The following is a 20,699-nucleotide window of genomic DNA, read 5'->3' on the forward strand; positions in this document are numbered from 1 at the left end:
GTGCCTTTTTAATGATGGTTCTAGTGTTAAGGGTCCATTTCAAGTCCTAGGAGATTATAGAACCCCAAAACTGGAATACTGAATTGGGGATAACCCTGAAGGCTGTCTAACAAATAATACCTTTGTTCACCTATGTGATCTGCTAAGCTGGATACCTGACAGCCCATGTGTTCCTTTCAAGGCTTGTTCATTACAACCACTACTGTAGGGCAAATTTCACAGGTGACCTCATTTTGACAGATGGTTGCAGAGAATTACTCTGGGAACACTCTGTAAAGATTTCTTTTATAAGTCCCTGTTGGGTTGCAATTCTTGGTCCTGCTCCATGCTTGATCCTGTTTTTTCCCCATATACTGTTTAAGTGATGAGCAGCCTAGAAATAATTCGAAATGAAGTAAAACATGTGCAGACACAATCCCAACAACTGCCCATGTGGCATCTGCTAGAATTCTACCGGCAAAAGAGGGCTGACTACATCCCAGCTCAGACTGTTCTGTGGTTGAGCAGCTTTTCCCATCAGAAGGATTTGGCTAATGTTCAAATGAAATCTGGGATTAAGAGGCAGCTACCTCAATGGCTCAGAACTGCCTAGGATTGGACAAGCCCTTATGTAACCACAATTTGAAGCAGAAGTAGGCAATCTGATGTCCTCCGCTTGTTCTGCACTCTTTGCACTCCAGCCAGCATGTCAAACTTCAAGCAATTATTGACATTGTAGTCCAAACCATCTGAAGGGCATCTTTAGTGAGGCCCAACATTGCAATGATCCCACTGGCTCAGTCTGGCCTTTTATCCAAAATGCTACTTTGCTAATGGAGTGCTCAATAAACGCCAACTCCTAAAAAAAAAGGAAAACTAAATTTTGGATCACTTGCCTTTTGTTTCATGCTAACGTTCTTGCGTTGTGTTCTCATGTTGTGTTAGGTGAATCTAAGAACAACGCCTCTGAAGACAATAATAATAATAATAATAATAATAATAATAATAATAATAATAATAATAATAATAATAATAATAATAATAATAATAATAATAATAATAATAATAATAATAAAAGTTGGAAGGGACCTTGGAGGTCATCTAGTCCAACCCCCTGCTCAGGCAGGATACCCTATACCATTTCAGACAAATGGCTGTCCAGTCTCTTCTTAAAAACTTCCAGTGTTGGAGCATTCACCGCTTCTGGAGGCAGGTTGTTCCACTGGTTAATTGTTCTAACTATCAGGAAGTTTCTCCTTAGTTCTAGATTGCTTCTCTCCTTGATTAGTTTCCATCCGTTGCTTCTTGTCCTGCCTTCAGGCGCTTTGGAGAATAGCTTGACTCCCTCTTTTTTGTGGCAGCCCCTGAGATATTGGAGCACTGCTATCATGTCCCCCCTCGTCCTTCTCCTCAATTCCAGCAACTGTTCCTTATATGTTTTAGCCTCCAGTCCTCTGATCATCTTTGTTGCTCTTCTCTGCACTCTTTCTAGAGTCTCAACATCTTTTTTACATTGTGGTGTCCACAACTGGATGCAGTATTCCAAGCATTACTGGATGCAGTAACCCAGCCTTAGGTTTCTTGCAGTGGCATCTCTGGAGAATTTGCAAGCAAGAAAGAGAGACCTACCATTACAGGTAATCCAAAATTTCTGTTGCTGAGACATTTGTTAAGTGAGTGTTGCCCCATTTTACAACCTACGGTTGTGAAGTGAATCACCGCAGTTGTTAACTTAGTGACACAGTTGTTAAGTGAATTTAGGCTTTCCCATTGACTTTGCTTGTCAGAAGGTCACAAACGGTGATCACATGACTCTGGAACACATGAACTGTCATAAATACATGCCAGTTGCCAATCATCTCAATTTTGACCATGGGGATGCTACAATAGTCATGAGTGTCATGAGTGTGAAAACCAGTCACAAGTCACTTTTTCCAGTGCCGTTATAACTTTTAGCAGTCACTAAACAAACTGTTGTAAGTCAAGGACCTGCACGGGTAGGCATGCTAACCCCAATTCAGAGGTAACATTACATCTTCAAACAGTAGCTCTTTACAGACCTAACTTCCATGGATTTATGGGTCTTTTAAACCCATCTGAATTAATGGCCATCAACCTATTCTAGAATAATGAATTCCACAGTTTAATTATTTAAACCTATCTGAGTTAGTGGTCATCACATTCTGGAGTAATGAATTCCACAGTTTAATTATGCACTGGGCAATCACTTCCTTCTCTCCATTCCAGTCACTTTCAGAGTCCAAAGTTTGCTGATTCACCAATTCTCTCTGTGAAACTCCTTTTTCCACCGACATCCCCATTCACAACCACCATACAGATTCGTTTTCTTTCCCTGATGTTTTCATCTCTTCCCTTCTCTCCCTCTCCACACAGCAAACTATTATGGAAGGGATGATGCTTGATCAGCCTGAACTGATTCCTTCCAAGGGCCATAGGTTTTCCACCCTTTCTGCAGGCATGCAATGGCTTAATTTGCTATTCTCACTACCCGGAAGCATTAGAGCAAAAGTTAATGTTTTGCCTGGGGTGCCTCTGAATGGAAAGCAATAGCCTGGCAGAAAGCTGGTCAGTGAGAGAAATATAAGCTTTGCTACTTGTTACCAAAGAGCAGCCTTAGGGGAATGACTGTCACTTCTGGAAAGCTGAACATGACTGGTACTTGGTTCAGAAAAGATGACAGTTCTTAAAAAATGAATTATGGAATTTGCATTAGCTGTTTGGACAGGGAAGAGTGGCTACTAGATTGGCTGGTTTTAAAAAACGATCCCTCAATTTGTCATTTAATGTCTGTAGACTATTTCTACTGGAGGGAATAGCAAGCTAGAACTACAATATTCTCTGCTTTCTATAAGGATTTGGGTAACTAACATATAAACCAGGATGTTGTACTAGATGGATTGCCTTTAATGGTGTGGATTAGGAGAGCAGGCAAAATCTGTAGGTGGAGTCAAGTGAGTAATCAGCCTAGAGTCATTATGTCCCCACAAATGGTCTAAGTCCAGCCCTTCTTGAATTCTGTTGACTCTTATCTAGTGCCAGTTGATTGCTGACCGTTAGTTGACTGGATACTGGAGTACAGGCATGAGCAATAAATTAGCTTAGCTGCAACTTTGTGTGTAGTCCCGATTCTTTGTGCCTGAATCTTCTTAAATACTCCCTTGATGCTTGGGATGGATATTGGCTCTACTACTTGCAATTCCCTTTATGGAAACAACATGGGTTATTACAGTCTTCCTGCTGCTATTAAGGGCAGAAAGGGGTTTTGGTAAATGGATGCTCCTTGGGGAAAGACTGTAGCCTTGTTGTTATCCACAAGGATTACCTACAGAAGGTCCCTAGATTTATTCTTGCTATAGCTAAGTATGCCTTAATAGCCCAATATCTGAAAGCATATAATTCAATCATTGTCAGCAATATATTTCTTCTCTTAATGCCAGTACAAAGATTAAGGCATATCCTTCAGCATCATCTTCTTTGGTCTCACGAGGTACCATGTTGACTCTATGAACTTTGAAGTTGCTTCTACCAGTCAGATACAAGGAACCAAGGCAGCAATAGAAGGAATGGGATCTATAACCATCATCAGAGCTGCCCTCTAGCTTTTGTCTTCAACATTTTTTTTCCCAAATTTAGGAGCCTTCCTAAAGACAGCACTACAATTCCTGCCGTGTTTGCCACATACTTCATTTTCATTTATGTAAGACACCATATTGGAAAAGGGGATGGGGTACTGCTTTTCAGGACTGATAGGTCTGTCCTTAAATCCTAGAACAATCGGTTCTGACATGGCCATTTCTGAAGCTTGGATCCCTGAATTAAGTCAACAGGTCTTTCGACACAGCTATTTGCTGAAGTCTCATTTGATTCCAGTCTTCTGTTGAAGCAACGTTTGTTTGTTTTTTGCCTTAGCTCAGTTAAGTGTCCACAATGGTAGCTGTCCATGGTACTGATCACTCTCCCTTGAATCTGTCGAGACTAGTAAGCACTAATTAATTGGCTGGGTTTGACTTTCCTTGAGTTACACAGACAGAACTAACAGCAGACTCATGTAAAGCAACTTCCTACAGTATTAAAACTTCTGTGTTAAGGACACCAAGATTCTTGCAGCCGTGCCTTTTTTTTTAATGGAAATCATATTAGACAATGAATTTTTTTCTATTATCTGACACTGGAGAAAAAAAGAATATCACAGCTTTTGTTCTATTTCCTGTTCTTCGCACTGTGTTAGTCTCAGAGTTTAGTAGTCCAAATGTGTTTGTCTTATAAAAACATTTTTTTTTTCATTTTTCTGGCACCCTCTAGAAAAATGGCAAAAAAAGAAGAATATGTCACTTGACATAATGTCTGTGGAGATTCTCAGATCATGGTTGTCCCAAAACTGCTTTTCCAGAAGGCAACTGGACTTTCTGGGGGGGGGGGTCTTTGAAAACCTTTCTCTTTTTATACAAGAAGATTCTTGAGAACTTCTTCACTTCTGAAGAAGCTTGTTGGATGACAAGCAAACCCTTTTTCTAAGTAAAAAACAAAAAAAAACAAAGTTCAGTTGCCTTTTGGAAAAGCATGTCTGGGTCACTTGACATACAGTACATGTAACAGTTGACCAATGAGGGACTGAGTGAGAAATCTGGATAATGAGCATTGGAAAGACAATTTGCTAACTTCCAGACCATTACCTGGAATAGGATAGGAATGTAACTATGAAAAGGAGACTCTCAGAAATTAAAGTAATCTAATTAAAAATATAATACAGGTAGTCCTCAATTTACAACTGTAATTGAGCCCATAATTTTGGTTTAAGTCATGGTGATCATTAAGCCACATGACTACGCCCAATTTTACAACCATTTTGAAATTATTTTTAAGTGAACACCATGGTCGTTAAACAAACCCATTGCTTGTTATGGGACATTTTTTGGCAGACATTAGAAGTAAATGCTACTTTCCAGCAAGAATAACAGAATAACAGAATTGGAAGGGACCTTGGAGGTCTTCTAGTCCAACCCCCTGCTTAGGCAGAAGACCCTATAGCATTTCAGACAAATGGTTGTCCAATCTCTTCTTAAAAAACTCCAGTGGTGGAGCACTCATAACTTCTGGAGGCAAGTCATTCCACTGATTAATTATAATAAATCACAGTCTGGGATTGTCATTTGCAACATTCCTAGGGGAATGGGGGAAGCTAGGTTCACTTAACCTACAGATGATCCATTTAACAACTGTAGTGATTTGCTTAACAACCATAGCCAAAAAGGTCATAAAATGAGGCATGACTCATTTAACAACTGCTTTGCTTAGCAAATAAAATTTTGGGCTCAATTTTTGTCATACGTCAAGGACTATCTGTACCTAGACTGAAAACTTGCCCATTTGATCGCTCAAGGTGTTTATTTATCGTTTTGGTTTACAGCCCATCTTCCTGTCCACACAGCACTCCATTGCTACTACTAAAAGAAACAACTAAATCATTACCAAAAGAAGCAACTCTTCTTTTCACCGGAAGTAAAAATGCTTTTATTTCTGATTTTAATCCAAACTCTGTTGTAAAAGCATGCACGGGTCACTGAAAATTGGAGAGGGACCTTTCAAGTCGGTTTGTGGAACCTGGATCTCTTCCATCACTGACAAATCACTGCTCTCTGATTTATGTCTGAGGAGCACTGTAACATAATGACATCTGAAAGTAGCTTGAATTTGATCGATTGCTGACTCAATGTTAAAATGAAAATCAACTTTGTGGCTTCTCAGGCTTCTGCTTCCTATGTCAAGAGGCTTCTACCTTTCTACCATAGGCTCGGGATGCTTGAGATCTATTTCAAGGTTTTTCTTGGTGGTGTTTTTGAACTTCCGCAATTTTGGAAGCTATGAGGGGTGCTTTTTGTTTGTTTGTTTTTTTATGCTCATGTCAGAAGCAGCGAGGCACTTCCGGGTTGAACGGAGTAGCCAGCGACATCACTGTTGCCCTGGGGGATGCCCAGTTGGGGGGCTCCTTTTATTGTCCCCATCAGGAGCTAGAGCAAAGGACAGGAGCTCAAACCTGCCCCACGGCAGCTTTCAGGTCTTGAACATGGGTTTGCTAGCATTCCAACCATTCGAGCCACTGTGCTCCTAATGAGGGGTGCTCAAACATTTATTTTTTTTGTCATGTTCAGTTAGGTATCTTTCCATCGCTCTACATAATTTCCAGGATGAAAAGGCCCCGTGAAGTGACTTCACAATAACTCTCCAGATTGATGAAGTAATAATTGCACAGTGAAAGGCAGAACAGTCACACACATGCTTGGCCACCCGGTAACTTAATAAATGAAAGAACTCCACGCTCTGCTCATAAGAATTGCACAATCATTCTCTCCTTTCAAAAGCAAATACTTTTTCACTGAATTAAAGAAGAACGGCAGGATCCAATCTGGGTCAGTCACCAGGACCAAAGGTTTAGTCTTCCGAGCTTTCAGATTCGTGCTGGAGACCATCTTCAGGGAACTTCTCTCCAGCAGAGTGTGTGCTGTTCTGTGTGTGGTATTTATAATGGCTGGGTAAGTGGCTTTTTAGATGTTGATTGGGGTGTGTTGATGACTGGCTTTTAAGTCATTAGCTGTCATTTGCTTCTGAGGCCCAGCCCTCGACTCCTAAGTACTTCATAGGCTGGTGGTAAATCAGCACTCCTGTTGACTGGTGAGGGGCCTGTTTCCCAGGCTTCAATCACTTCCCTGGCTGTTTTTGTGCCTGCTCGTCCAACAATCTTGGTAGCTCCAATAATGATAAAGTTGGAAGGGACCTTGGAGGTCATCTAGTCCAACCCCCTGCTCAGGCAGGAAACCCTATACCATTTCGGACAAATGGCTGTCCAGTTTCTTCTTAAAACCTTCCAGTGTTGGAGCATTCACCGCTTCTGGAGGCAGGTTGTTCCACTGGTTAATTGTTCTAACTGTCAGGAAGTTTCTCCTTAGTTCTATGTTGCTTCTCTCTTTGGTTAGTTTCCATCCATTGCTTCTTGTCCTGCCTTCAGGTGCTTTGGAGAATAGCTTGACTCCCTCTTCTTTGTGGCAGCCCCTGAGATATTGGAACACTGCTATCATGTCCCCCTTCGTCCTTCTCTTCATTAAACTAGACATATCCAATTCCAGCAGCCGTTCCTTATATGTTTTAGCCTCCAGTCCCCTAATCATCTTTGTTGCTCTTCTCTGTACTCTTTCTAGAGTCTCAGCATCTTTTTTACATCGTGGTGACCAAAACTGGATGCAGTATTCCAAGTGTGGCCTTACCAAGGCATTGTAAAGTGGTATTAATACTTCACGTGATCTTATTTCTATCCCTCTGTTAATGCAGCCTAGCACTGTGTTGGCCTTTCTGGCAGCTGCAGCACACTGCTGGCTCATATTTAAGTGATTGTCCACTAGGATTCCGAGGTCCCTCTCACAAATGGAATATGTGTCCTTGTTCATTGCAGTGTGAGGCTACCAATGAGTTTGGCTCACTTGTGTTCTTGCAATCTGGTGGTTAGCTTCCTCCCTGTCTGTCCTACATAGTCACAGGGGCAATCCATGCAGGGGATTCAGTAGATTACATTGGAAGTAACTCCCAACTGCAAGCGATCTTTACAATACATAATTTGTTCTTGTTTGGTAGCCTCTCGGTGGTGTGCAATGCCCACTAGCAGATCTCGGAAGCTGTGTGTCATGGTTCCGATAGATGAGACCAGTAAACTCTAAGACAAGAGGTTTCCTTAAAGAGCATCAACACTGCAAATAGATTTGGCTCTGTGTTCCACAGCTTCTGAAATTCTATTGATGTTTTAAAGAAGAACTGATAAGAGGAGCACGAAGGGGACATTTTCAGCAAAATGCTATTCAAGATCCCAAGAAAACTGGTAGGTCCCCATCTCTCCATATCTTAACTCTAATATCTTTTCCAAGAACATAAAGCATTCCTGAACATATTTTTTTTGCCAATAGGAAAACAAAAATAGTAATTCCAAGCAAAGGAAAAACAATTATATTTTCCATGGAAAGTTATCACAATCTGATAAGGAAGTGTCTCCTTTAATAGTATTATTAATCACTTTCAAAACAGGAATATTATTTACAAGTAGGAGGCCTGAATATTTCACAGCAGTTGAGGCTGGAATTACAGGCAGGAAAACTCTGGAGGGGTCTTCTATTGAAATTAATAGCCAAATCAACAGCCCAATTGGCTTTCTATAATGCCCTAAAAGCATTGAGGTTTTGCCAAACTTGAGGCCCAGAGTATGTGGTTGAATTAGCCCCTACTGAAGGCTCTAAACTATAATAGGTAGGAACAGCAAATATAGATAGTCCTTGAGTTGCAACAGCTTGTTTAGTGACCATTCGAAGTTACAAAATTGACTCATGACTGTTTTTTCACACTTACAACCATTGCAGCATCCCCACAGTCACGTGATCAAAATTTGGATGCTTGGCAAGTGACTCGTATTTATGACGGTTGCAGTGAAAGGATGAGAAAAACTGAGTGCTTTTCTAATCTAAAAGGCTTTTTCATCATAAGATACAAATCAGCTTCTTACAGGCTGAAACAGATTGGTAAAAAGAGAAGTTTTCTAACTATTTTGGAAGCTCCGTTGTTGTTGTTAGTTGAGAAGTCGTGTCCAACCCATCGCGACCCCATGGACAACGTTCCTCCAGGCCTTTCTGTCCTCTACCATTTTCTAGAGTCCATTTAAGCTCATGCCTACTGCTTCAGTGACTCCATCCAGCACACCTCATTCTCTGTCGTCCCCTTCTTCTATTGCCCTCCATCTTTCCCAGCATTAGGCCCTTCTCCAGTGAATCCTTCCTTCTCATTAGGTGGCCAAAGTACTTGAGTTTCAACTTCAGGATCTGGCCTTCTAAAGAGCAGTCAGGGTTGATCTTCTCTAGGACTGACCGGTTTGATCGCCTTGCAGTCCAGGGGACTCGCAGGAGTCTTCTCCAGCACCATAGTCCAAAGGCCTCCATTCTTTGGCGCTCAGCCTTTCTTATGGTCCAACTTTCACAGCCATACATTGCAACTGGGAAAACCATGGCCTTGACTATACGTACTTTTGTTGGCAGGGTGATGTCTCTGCTTTTTAGTATCCTGAAGCTCCGTAGATAAGATGTAAATAAATCAGAAAAAGATTGAACATTTATCAGACTGCGAAAGAGACAATAATAAACGAGAGGGAAAGAGAGATTCGTTTTTTTGGGCAGAGGATGTCACAGAATTTGTTGTAGGATACAAAAGAAAAGTGTGGAGGAGGCAGAGAGAATTGTAAAATTTATTTCCCATCCACCCAGGCTTCAGTCATTTCTGCTTTGGGGAAACAAACCCACCAATTTGTGAAAAGAGGAAGAAAGACTCAATCTGTTGTGCTTCTTTGCTTTATGGAACAAGGCGAAAAAGAGACCCGTGACAAAGACGGAAAGAAAATATTTTCTCAATTCCAGGGCAAAAGGTGGGCTATATCTAAATAGTTCTGAAAAAAAGGTAATGTTAAGGAGTCTCCAATCACATCTCACACTGTTGCGGAGGTGCAAAATAGCTACTGCCGACAGCTCCGGAAAGAGAAGATTCACATCTTTTGAGAACAGAGCAGAGAAATAGGACAGCGCATTGCATCTGCAAAAGCTGCTCGCTTCTGTTCTTCGGGGGACGCCAAAGCTCAAAATGTCTACATGGGCAACCTCACTCCAGTCATTCTGCCGTTGCATAAAAGTTCTTTAAATCTGCCCGTCCAAAAAAAAACAAACCTCAAGGGTTTTACGGTGTGCAAATGTTGGCATATATTGACCCATAGCATGACTCTCAGATGAATGCGTGGATGAGAAGGTAATTATCTTCCAAATTCACAGGGAAGAAAAAGTAATTGGCATTTATATCTCGTCTGCCCCAGTTTATAATCATGAAGAACTTTGCTATGGAATGAAATAGGGTTTGATCCTTTCCCCCCGTTTTATTTGGCATTCATACACACCTTCTGGATGTTCAGGTAGTCCTTGACTTACGACCACAATTGGGACCAGAGCTTCTGTCACTAAGTGATGTGGCTATTAAGTGACTCGAACTCAATTTTATGACCTTTATTTGTCACGGTCGTTAAGTAAATCAAGCTGTTCTTAAGAGGATCTGGACTGGAAGTTCCATTGCTAAGCAATGTGGTCGTTAAGCGAGTCACGTTCAATATTATGGCTCTTTTTTTGCCACACAGTCACTAAGAAAATCACACGACCCCGGGGCAAAATCCATCCTAAAAAGCAAATTAACAGGTTGCTAAGCGAATCACACAGTCATTAAGCGAATCTGGCTTCCCCCGTTGACTTTGTTTGTCAGAAACCCTTTGGGAAAGTTGTAACAGGTGATCACGTGACCCTGGGACAAAAATCCATCCTAAAAAACTTTGACCAAGCAGAAAATTACAGTCCTAATTGCTAGCCAGGAGGAGTGGTACACCAGTTGTAGCCATTCCTGCTACAGGAAACATTGTCGATGGTCATTCATGTCCCCGTCACTCCCGGTCATGCACTCTACGAGGGACTGCTTGAAAACCCCTTGGAAATGAAACCTCCACTGTGGTTTAATAAGGATATACGTACTCCTCGATTTACAACTGTCATTGAGCCTGGAATTACAGTCGTATGTCATGCCGGGTGTTAAACAGATCGCTGCACGACCGACCCAATTTTACAACATCTTTTGCAGCGGTTGTTAAGCAAATCCGTGGCTGTTAAGCAAACCTGTTCTTCGCGGTGGATGTTTTTTGCTGGAAACCAGAAGTAAGCAGGACTGTGGGACACTGCAATGTACATTTTAAGTATGTTTTTTGGGGGAGGGTTTCATTGTAACTTTGAATATTAAGTGACCAGTCATAAGTCAAGGACTACCTGTAACTCTTTACTGCTGTATAAGGTCATTACTGTGGGAACCACATTGCCTGCTGCCCTGTTTTGGGGTGCCACTCAATGTGCTAGTTATAAACTGCATCCCTGGATTGGAGCTTGATTGTCTGCAAGACCACTTCCCTGAAAGAGATGCCAGCCTTCTCAGAGTCCCCACCCTGTGCAAAATGCAGCATGGAGGAGCCTGGGAAGCAAACCTTTTCTGCAAGAATGGCCCTCCTATGAAATACAGAATAGCTGAGTTGGAAGGGACCTAGGACAGTGATGGTGAACCTTTTAGAGACTGAGTGCCCAAAAACTGGCCCCGCCCCCACCCCTGCTCCACCCCCCGCCCCGCCCCCACCCCGCCTGCCCACAGGGCCACTCACTGCCTCCAGGGCCCGCCGCAAATTTCCCAGGCAGCCCAGCAGCGCCATGGCAGCCACACCCCGCAGCATCAACTATGCACGATGGGACGTGAGGGCAGAGTCTTGTGTACGATGCCTGGCTGCCATGTCCTTGGCTGTGCTGCTAAGTGTGGGCCACGCTTGGGGGCAACTCTCCTCTGCTGGTGAGGAGAGGGTTGTGGGGGAGGTGAGGCTGGGGCAACGGCATGTGTGCCCACAGAGAGGGCTCCGAGCGCCACCTCTGGCACGCATGACGTAGGTTCGCCACCACTGACCTAGGAGGTCTTCTAGTCCAACCTCCTGCTCAGGCAGGAGACCTTATACCATTTCAGACAAATGGCTGTCCAGTCTCTTCTTAAAAACCTCCAGTATTGGAGCACCCACAACTTCTGGAGGCAGGTTGTTCCACTGGTTTATTGTTCTCACTTTCAGAAAATTTCTCCTTAATTCTAGGTTGCTTCTCTCTTTGGTTAGTTTCCTCCAGTTATAAGATTCTATTTCATATTCAGAGCATTTCTGAATTTCTTTTTCAGCAAGCCAGAAGTATCCCACAATGAGGCTGCTGCTAGGTATTTCATTGTTTTGAACTAATAGGTGCTATAGTTCTTATTAATGATTTATTTATCAATATTGTAATATTGATGTTTCTCTGCTGCATGTATTTTAAATTTTTATAATGGTTTTTATTCTATTTTAATTCTGTTTGCCACCCAAAGTCAGTCACTGAGATGGGCAGCACTATAAATTGAATGGATGGATAGCATATTTTTCTTGTTCATCGGCCACTTAGAGCTACACTCTTGATGACTGAATTGGCACAAATACATCTGTAATTACTAAATCAATTCACAAGTAAATAAAGGGATAAAACAGACTTAAGAATGATGAGAATTCACTTGGCAGGCTAGAAAGGGACAGAGGTCTCCATCTCTAACCTATCAATCAAACTGCTGGGGGTATTAGAAAAGGTACACAAAAGCAATTTAGGAGCACATTGGCCAACAGAGCGATGTCATTCTCACTATTCGAGTATATATGTCTGTGTTTTGTCATCAGAACAGGATAACACAGTTGGTAGGGACCTTGGAGGTCTTCTAGTCCAACCCACTACTCAGACAGGAGACCCTATACCATTCCAGACAAGTGGCTGTCCAATCTCTTCTTAAAAGCTTCCAATGAGGGAGCATCCACACTAGTTAATTGTTCTCATTGTTAGGAAATTTCTCCTTAGTTCTAGATTGGTTCTCTCCTTGATTAGATTCCCTCCATTGTTTCTTGTCCTGCCTTTTGTTGCTTTGGAAAATAGGTTGAACCACCCTCCTTCTTTGTGGCAGCCCCTCAAATATTGGAACACTGCTAGTCCTTCTTTTCATTTGGCTAGACATACCCAATTCCTGCAACCCTTCTTCATATGTTTTAGCCTCCAATCCCCTAATCATCTTTGTTGATCTTTTCTGCACTCTTTCCAGAGTCTCTACAACTTTTTATAATATGGTGACCAAAACTGGATGCAGTGTTCCAGGTGTGGCCTTACTAAGGCTTTATAAAGTGGTACTAAAACTTCACATGATCTTGATTCTATCCCTCTGTTAATGCAACCTAGAATTATGTTGGCTTTTGGGGGGGCTGCTGCTGCACACTGCTGGCTTATATTTAAGTGACTCTCCCCTAGGACAGGGGTCCCCAACCCCCAGTCCATGATCCAGGACTGGGCCACAACATGCCAGCAACCGGTCCGCACAAACAAGCGAAGCCCCATCTGCGGGATGCAGGCAGCACACAAGACCACGCACCCTCCGGTCTGTGGAAAAACCTCTCTCCACGGAACCGGTCCCTGGTGTCCAAAAGGTTGCGGACCTCTGCCCTAGGACTCCAAGATCCCTCTCACAGTTACTGCTATTGAGCCAGGTTTCATCTAGTCTGTACCTGTACATTTGATTTTTCTTGCCTAAGTGTAAAACGTTACTTTTCTCCACAATGAATTTCATTTTGTTAGATAGGACCCAGGGTTCACGTGTTCAATTCAAGTCTTCAAATGTTAAGTCCCATGCAAAATGTGGGAAATAAGAACTACATAGATCAGACATGTCAAACACAAGGCCTGCGGGCTGGGGCCCCCTTCTTTCAGTCTCGTGTCCACCAGGCAGCAGGCAGGACCTGGCCTTGGGATGAAAGGCAGGGAAATAGGAGTGTGAAGCAGCACAAGTCGAACATTAGCTGCATGGCAGGGCCAGACAGGGGAGCGCGGCACTCATGTCGTATGCAGAGCCATGGCCTGGAATGGCCGGATTTACTTAATGACCATGTGATTTGCTGAATGACTATGGTGATTAGCTTAACGCCTGTGGCCAAAAAAAGCCATAGAGTGTGACTCACTCAACGACCACAGTGCTTAGCAATGGAAGCCCTGGTCCCAATTATGGTTGTCACTTGAGGACTACCTGTAATGCTAGCCTGGAGCAAATATACAATCTTGGAAACTGTAGCAGCCCAATGTAGTGAGCCATGTGCAAATCTGTACATTGGGGAAACGAAACAACCCCTTCATAAACGCATGGCACAACATAGGAGAACAAACCCATCAGGGCAAGATTCAGCAGTCCACCTGCATTTAAAAGACAAAGGCCACTTTTTTGAAGACAGCAAAGTCTACATTGTGGTCAGAGAGGGCCGCTGGTTTGAAAGAGGGGTCAAAGAGGCCATCTATGTCAAAACTGAACAGCCCCCTCCCAACAGAGAGGGAGGGATATGACATCATCTTTCTCCAGTCTACAACACAATCCTTTCAGCAGTTCCAAGAAGGCCCCACACCCATTTGCACCATTCAGGTGACCCTGAGGATACAAATAAACCTCCAGGTGGCCTCAATGACTCTCTAAAAGAATGCAAATGACCAGCTGTCTGCAAGGAGTATGAATCCTTCCACTCCCCACCATCCAGTCAGAGCTGAAGAAGCTTCTTGGATGAGAAGTGAAACATCTTCAAAGAAAAACAAGAAAGTCCAGTTGCTTTGTGAAAAAGCATCTTTGGGACAGCCTTTTTCACAATGAATTCGTTCAGGTGAACTCTTTTTGAAGGGTTTGAAAATATTTTCCCAGGTTTCTCTGTACCTGAGCTGAATTGTCATTTAGGAGATAACTTGGCCACCAACTCATATAAAAGTCCCTTCTTCCCTTCCCCAAATCTACAGCAGTATTTCTCAATTCACTACTGGCTGGGGAATTCTGAGACTTTGATTCCACATAACTTGTCAAGATTGAGAAGCACTGGTCCACAGGATTAATCATGAAAAGCAACTACAGGTAGTTCTCAATTTACACTGAGCCCAAATGCCAGATGGTTGTTAAGTGTGTTTTGCCCCATTTTATGACCTTTCTTGTCACAGTTGTTATGTGAATCAATGCAGCTGTTAAACTAGTAATATGGTTGTGAAGTGGATCTGGCTTTCCCATTGATTCTGCTTATCAGAAAGTAGCAAAAGGGGATCACATGACCCCGGGACATTGCGGTCGTCATAAATATGAGTCGGTTGCCAAGCGTCTGAATTTTGATCACATGATCATGGGGATGCTGCAACTGTCATAAGTGTGAAAAACAGTCATAAGTGGGGTTTTTTTCAGTGCCATTTTAACTTTGAACAGTCACTAAATGAATGGTTGTAAGTCAAGGATTTACAACTATATGGGCAGGCATGCTACTCCCGATTCAAAGGTAACAAAAAGGTAGTTTTTTACAGACCTAACTTTCATAAATTTATAGGTCTTTTAATCCCATCTGAATTAGTAGTCATCAACGTATTCTGAAATAATGAATTCTACAGTTTAATTATTTTTTTCAGTCACTTTTTCAGTGCCACTGTAACTTTGGGCAGTCACTAAATGAATTGTTGTAAGTCTAGGACTACATTTATTGCAAGATTTAAATCACCTACAGACACAAAACGGTACCATACATTGCCACTGGTGCAGGCTGACATTTTGCCTGAATTCTGAGAAACCCCCATGTATTTCAGGTAGACTGAAATAAATAGGTTTTCAATCATTAAGACTCAAGAAAATGAAATGGCTAGAACAGAAGGTGAGTAGGTTAACTCTGAGTATAATCCATGCTGGTAGAACTCAAGCCTCCGCGCTATCGAGGCCCTCCTGTAGATTTGCAAGTAAATGAAAAGACTCCAGGAAAGAAACAAAAAACATGTTAAAGTCTCGGAAAGAGGCATTTCAAATAAGGAGAGCATTTTGATAAAAAGCCTCATGGGTGGAGCATTATCTTCCTTCACTGATTTAGCTAAGTTTCAGAGCAATGGAGAAATGAAGTTACTTACTTAAGCGCCAGTCCAAAAAGGACTTTAGGGACAGGGGGAGAGGGGGATGAAAGAAACACCAAATGGCAGCCATGATAGTATAATTCACGGGTGTCAAACTCGCCGCATCACGTGACGTGTCGCGACTTATCGCAACTTTTTTTGCATTGGCGGAGCTGGGGTGGGTGCGGCCTCAGCATGATGCAACCGGCCCGTGAGTCAGCAGTTTGACACCCCTGGCAATTGGACCTAACACCCCCCCAATATATACATACCTGTATTTGAATTTGGGAGAATGGTTTGAGAGAACCGTTGCAGGAATTGGATATGTCCAGTTTAATGAAAAGAAGGACTAGGGGTGACATGACAACAGTGTTCCAATATTTGAGGGGCTGTCACAAAGAAGAGGGGGGGTCAAGCTATTCTCCAAAGCGCCTGAAGGCAGGATAAGAAGCAACGGATGGAAACTAACCAAGGAGAGAAGCAACCTAGAACCACAGAGAAACTTCCTAACAGTTAGAACAATTAACACAATTGTTGGAACAGCTTGCCTTCAGAAATTGTGGATGCTTCATCGCTGGAGGTTTTTAAGAAGAGACTGGACAGCCATTTGTCTGAAATGGTAGGCTCTCCTGCTTGAGCAAGGGGTTGGACTAGAAGACCTCCAAGGTCTCTTCCAGCTCTATTCTAATTGATTGAGTCGGTCTTGGCTCCTGGTGACTACCTGGATTCTTCCAGATTTCTTGGGAAGATCCAGAAGTGGTTTGCCATTGCCTGCTTCCTAGGGCTGAGAGAGAGTAACTGGCCCATGGTTACCCAGCCAGCTTTGCATGGTCCGAGTAGCCACCTTGGACATTTTCCCCTCAAGGTTGTTTTATTACACTATAAAATACAAATAATATATTACAGAGTACAGATATCCAGGATGGTATAAGGTCTCCTGCCTTGGGCAGGGGGTTGGACTAGATGACCTCCTAGATCCCTTCCAGCCCTATGATTCTAAGTTTATGTCTAGGTCAGTGGTGGTGAACCTATGGCACGAGTGCCAGAGGTGGCACTCGGAGCCCTCTCTGTGGGCACACGTGCTGTCGCCCCAGCCCCACCTCCCTCCGCGACTCCCTCCACACCAGCAGCCCCCCCGGAGGAGAGTCGCCCCCGGAGGAGAGTCGCCCCCAGGCATGACCCGCCTGGAGAAGCGCAGCCAAGGACATGGCAGTCGGGCAGTGAGGACAAGACTCTGCCCTTGCGCCCCATTGCAAACAGACGATGCTGCAGGGCACGGGTGGAGGGCGTGGCCGCCATGGCGCTGCTGGGCCACCTGGGTGATCTGCGGTGGGCCGTGGAGATGGTGGGTGGCCCTGCAGGTAGGTGGGGCGGGGCAGGTGGTGGGTGGCCCTGCAGGTGGGTGGGGGCGGGGTGGGGGTGGAGCAGGGGTGGGGAACTTTTTGGGCACTCGGTCTCTAAAAGGTTCGCCATCACTGGCCTAGGTAATAACTAAGTGTAGTGGTATTTATACAATAAACTTGAAACAGTTAACAATGGGATGATTAAGATAAGTGAAATATTTAAAAATGAGGGGGGGGGGGATTATATCCAGTGCTCTTCCACCTGAGGCACTCCACATTACACTTAATGACCACAACAGAAAGAGCTGTGCTCATTAAGTGAGGCGATCACATAGGCACTTTGCTTAATGACCAACCCAACTTACAACCATAATTCTAGGTTCATTTGTGGTCATAGGTTGAGGACTACCTGTACACTCCCAATAACATCCGTGGGGGAATCAACCATAGTACAAAATGTCAGACATGGCAAAGATGAGTTTTCAATTCAGAAAGGTATTCCTTGATCGTTTAATGGCATATACAGGCAGTCCTCGACTTAGGACCACAATTGAACCCCAAATTTATGTTGCTAAGTGAAACATTTGGTAAGTGAGTTTTGCCCCACTTTAGGACAAAATTTTCTTGCCGCATTTGTTAACTGCAGTTGTTAAATTAGTAACACGGTTGTGAAGTGAATCTGGCTTCCCCATTTGACTTTGCTTGTTGGAAAGAAGCAAAAGGGGGATTCCCATGAGCCCGGGACACCGCAACCGTCATAAATGTGAGTCAGTTGTCAAGCATCCAAATGTAAATCACGTGACCAGGGGGAATGCTGCAACAGTCATAAATGTGAAAAATGGTCATGAGTCCCTTTTTTCCAGTGCCGTTGTAATTTCGAACGGTCACTAACTGAACTGTTGTAAGTCGAGGACTACCTATATGATTAGGGGACTGGAGGCTAAAATATATAAGGAACGGTTGCTGGAATTGGGTATGTCTAGTTTAATGAAGAGAAAGACGAGGGGGGACATGATAGCAGTGTTCCAATATCTCAGGGGTTGCCCCAAAGAAGAGGGAGTCAAGCTATTTTCCAAAGTGCCTGAAGGCAGGACAAGAAGCAACGGGTGGAAACTGATCAAGGAGAGAAGCAACCTAGAACTAAGGAGAAACGTCCTGATAGTTAGAACAATTAATCAGTGGAACAACCTGTCTCCAGAAGTTGTGAATGCTCCAACACTGGAAGTTTTTAAGAGACTGGATAGCCCTTTGTCTGAAATGGTATAGGGTTTCCTGCCTGATTAGGGGGTTGGACTAGATGACCTCCAAGGTCCCTTCCAACATCATCATGATTATTATTATTATTACTACTACTACTTATTTTGGCCATGTCATGCGGGGGAATTCACTGACAGAACAATTAACCAGTGGAACAACCTGCCTCCAGAAGCGGTGAATGCTCCAACACTGGAAGTTTTTAAGAAGAGACTGGACAGCCATTTGTTTGAAATGGTATAGGGTTTCCTGCCTGAGCAGGGGGTTGGACTAGATGACCTCCAAGGTCCCTTCCAACTTCTTTACTACTACTACTACTACTACTACTACTACTACTACTACTACTACTATTATTATTATTATTATTATTATTATTATTATTATTATTATTATTATAATATTCAGGACATACGAAGGATTATTCTATGAACCTCAGTTTGACCCTCTGGTTTGTCACCAAAGAAACTGATTTGATTGAAAATTAATTGGACATAGCAACCTGCTGAGAAAACATAAAGCCATAGAGAATAAATTGGAAATGCATCAAGGCTGGCAGCTAACCTCAGGCCCCTTGGACAGCCTACCAAGGAGAGCAGTACGAAGCTGATTTATGCATATGGCAGGTCCACCTTCAGCCAAGGACAAAAAAACCATCTCAGCAGCAAGGAAGATAATTTCACTTCCCTCCTGACGTAAGCAGTTGTAACCTAGGAACTGTCCAGCTGAAAAAAATTTAGGTCATTAACAAAATGATTCATCATCCATTTCTCTGGCCATTTATCAGCAAAAGGTGCATACATCGCACAATGAATTAAACAATTCTTTCGGAGAAATCTTGGGTTGCTTAGGCCAGGGGTCCCCAAACCTTGGCAACTTTAAGACTTGTGGACTTCAACTCCCAGAATTCCTCAGCCAGCTTGGTTGGCTGAGGAATTCTGGGAGTTGAAGTCCACAAGTCTTAAAGTTGCCAAGGTTGGAGACCCCTGGCTTAGGCAATTAAAAGATGACTTCTACTCTATTTATACAACAATACATTCATTTAAGGTCATCCTTCCGTGGCATTCCTGAAGGTAGTAGAAGCAAATACATCTAATGCAGAGGTGGGGAACGGTGGCCCTTTTATGACTTGTGGACTTCAACTCCCAGGATTCCTGAGTCAACCAGGCTGACTCAGGAATTCTGGGAGTTGAAGTCCACAAGTCATAAAGGGGCCAAAGTTCCCCACCCCTGATCTAATGGCATTCATTTTCAGCAGGCAGAGATTGGACTGCATGTCCCACTAGGGGGCAGCTTTGGCTGATATCAGGAGCAGCTAAATAAGACCAGACCTGATTAGCACTTGGATGGGAGACCACTAGGAAATTCTGTGGTGGTACACTAGACTGGGAAGGCAAAAAAAAAAAATTCAAAAGAAAGGTGGTGGTATATCATTTCTACACTGTGGATAAGTCTTCGACCTACAACCATTCATCTCGTGGCCATTCAACGTTACAAGAGTAACTAAAAAAAGTGACTTATGACCGTGACTATGGTCACATGATCAAAATTTGGATGCTTGGCAACTGGCATATATTTATGACAGCTGCACTGTCCCAGGGGTCATGGGATCACCATTTGCCATTTTTCGAGCCCGCTTCCAATAAACAAAGTAATGGGACGAAGCCAGATTCAATTAATGACTACATGATTCACTTAATAACTAACAACAACAACAACAACAACAACAACAACAATAATAATAATAATAATAATAATAATAATAATAATAATAATAATAAAGTTGGAAGGGACCTTGGCGGTTATCTAGTCCAACCCCCTGCTCAGGCAGGAAACCCTATACCATTTCGGACAAATGGCTGTCTAGTCTCTTCTTAAAAACTTCCAGTGTTGGAGCATTCACCGCTTCTGGAGGCAGGTTGTTCCACTGGTTAATTGTTCTAATTGTCAGGAAGTTTCTCTTTAGTTCTAGGTTGCTTCTCTCCTTGATTAGTTTTCATCCCTTGCTTCTTGTCCTGCCTTCAGGCGCTTTGGAGAATAGCTTGACTCCCTCTTCTTTGTGGCAGCCCCTGAGATATTGGAACACTGCTATCATGTCCCCCCTCGTCCTTCTCTTCATTAAACTAGACATACCCAATTCCAGCAACCGTTCCTCATATGTTTTAGCCTCCAGTCCCCTGATCATCTTTGTTGTTCTTCTCTGCACTCTTTCTAGAGTCTCAACATCTTTTTCACATCGTGGTGACCAAAACTGGATGCAGTATTCCACGTGTGACCTTACCAAGGCATTGTAAAGTGGTATTAACACTTCATGTGATCTTGATTCTATCCCTCTGTTAATGGAGCCTAGCACTGTGTTGGCCTTTTTGGCAGCTGCAGCACACTGCTGGCTCATATCTAAGTGATTGTCCACTAGGACTCCAAGATCCTCCTCACAGTTACTACTATTGAGCAAGGTACCACCTATACTATACCTGTACATTTGGTTTTTCTTGCCTAAATGTAGAACCTTACTTTTTTTTTT

At 43.1% G+C, this 20,699-nt stretch overlaps 1 protein-coding gene across 1 annotated transcript in view; it reads right to left on the reverse strand.

Annotated features, from left to right (window-relative positions):
• The window catches only part of RAP1GAP2 (RAP1 GTPase activating protein 2), a 156,659-nt gene extending 148,984 nt beyond the window's left edge, over nt 1-7,675 (reverse strand). The window contains exon 1 of the mRNA XM_015822663.1: nt 7,602-7,675. Coding sequence (XP_015678149.1) covers nt 7,602-7,675 — 74 coding nt within the window. The remainder of the gene's footprint in view (nt 1-7,601) is intronic.
• Between the last annotated feature and the right edge of the window lie 13,024 nt (nt 7,676-20,699).

This window comes from Protobothrops mucrosquamatus, unplaced genomic scaffold, assembly GCF_001527695.2.
Source record: "Protobothrops mucrosquamatus isolate PMUCROS unplaced genomic scaffold, P.Mucros_1.0 scaffold1637, whole genome shotgun sequence".
Classification (NCBI taxonomy): domain Eukaryota; kingdom Metazoa; phylum Chordata; class Lepidosauria; order Squamata; family Viperidae; genus Protobothrops; species Protobothrops mucrosquamatus.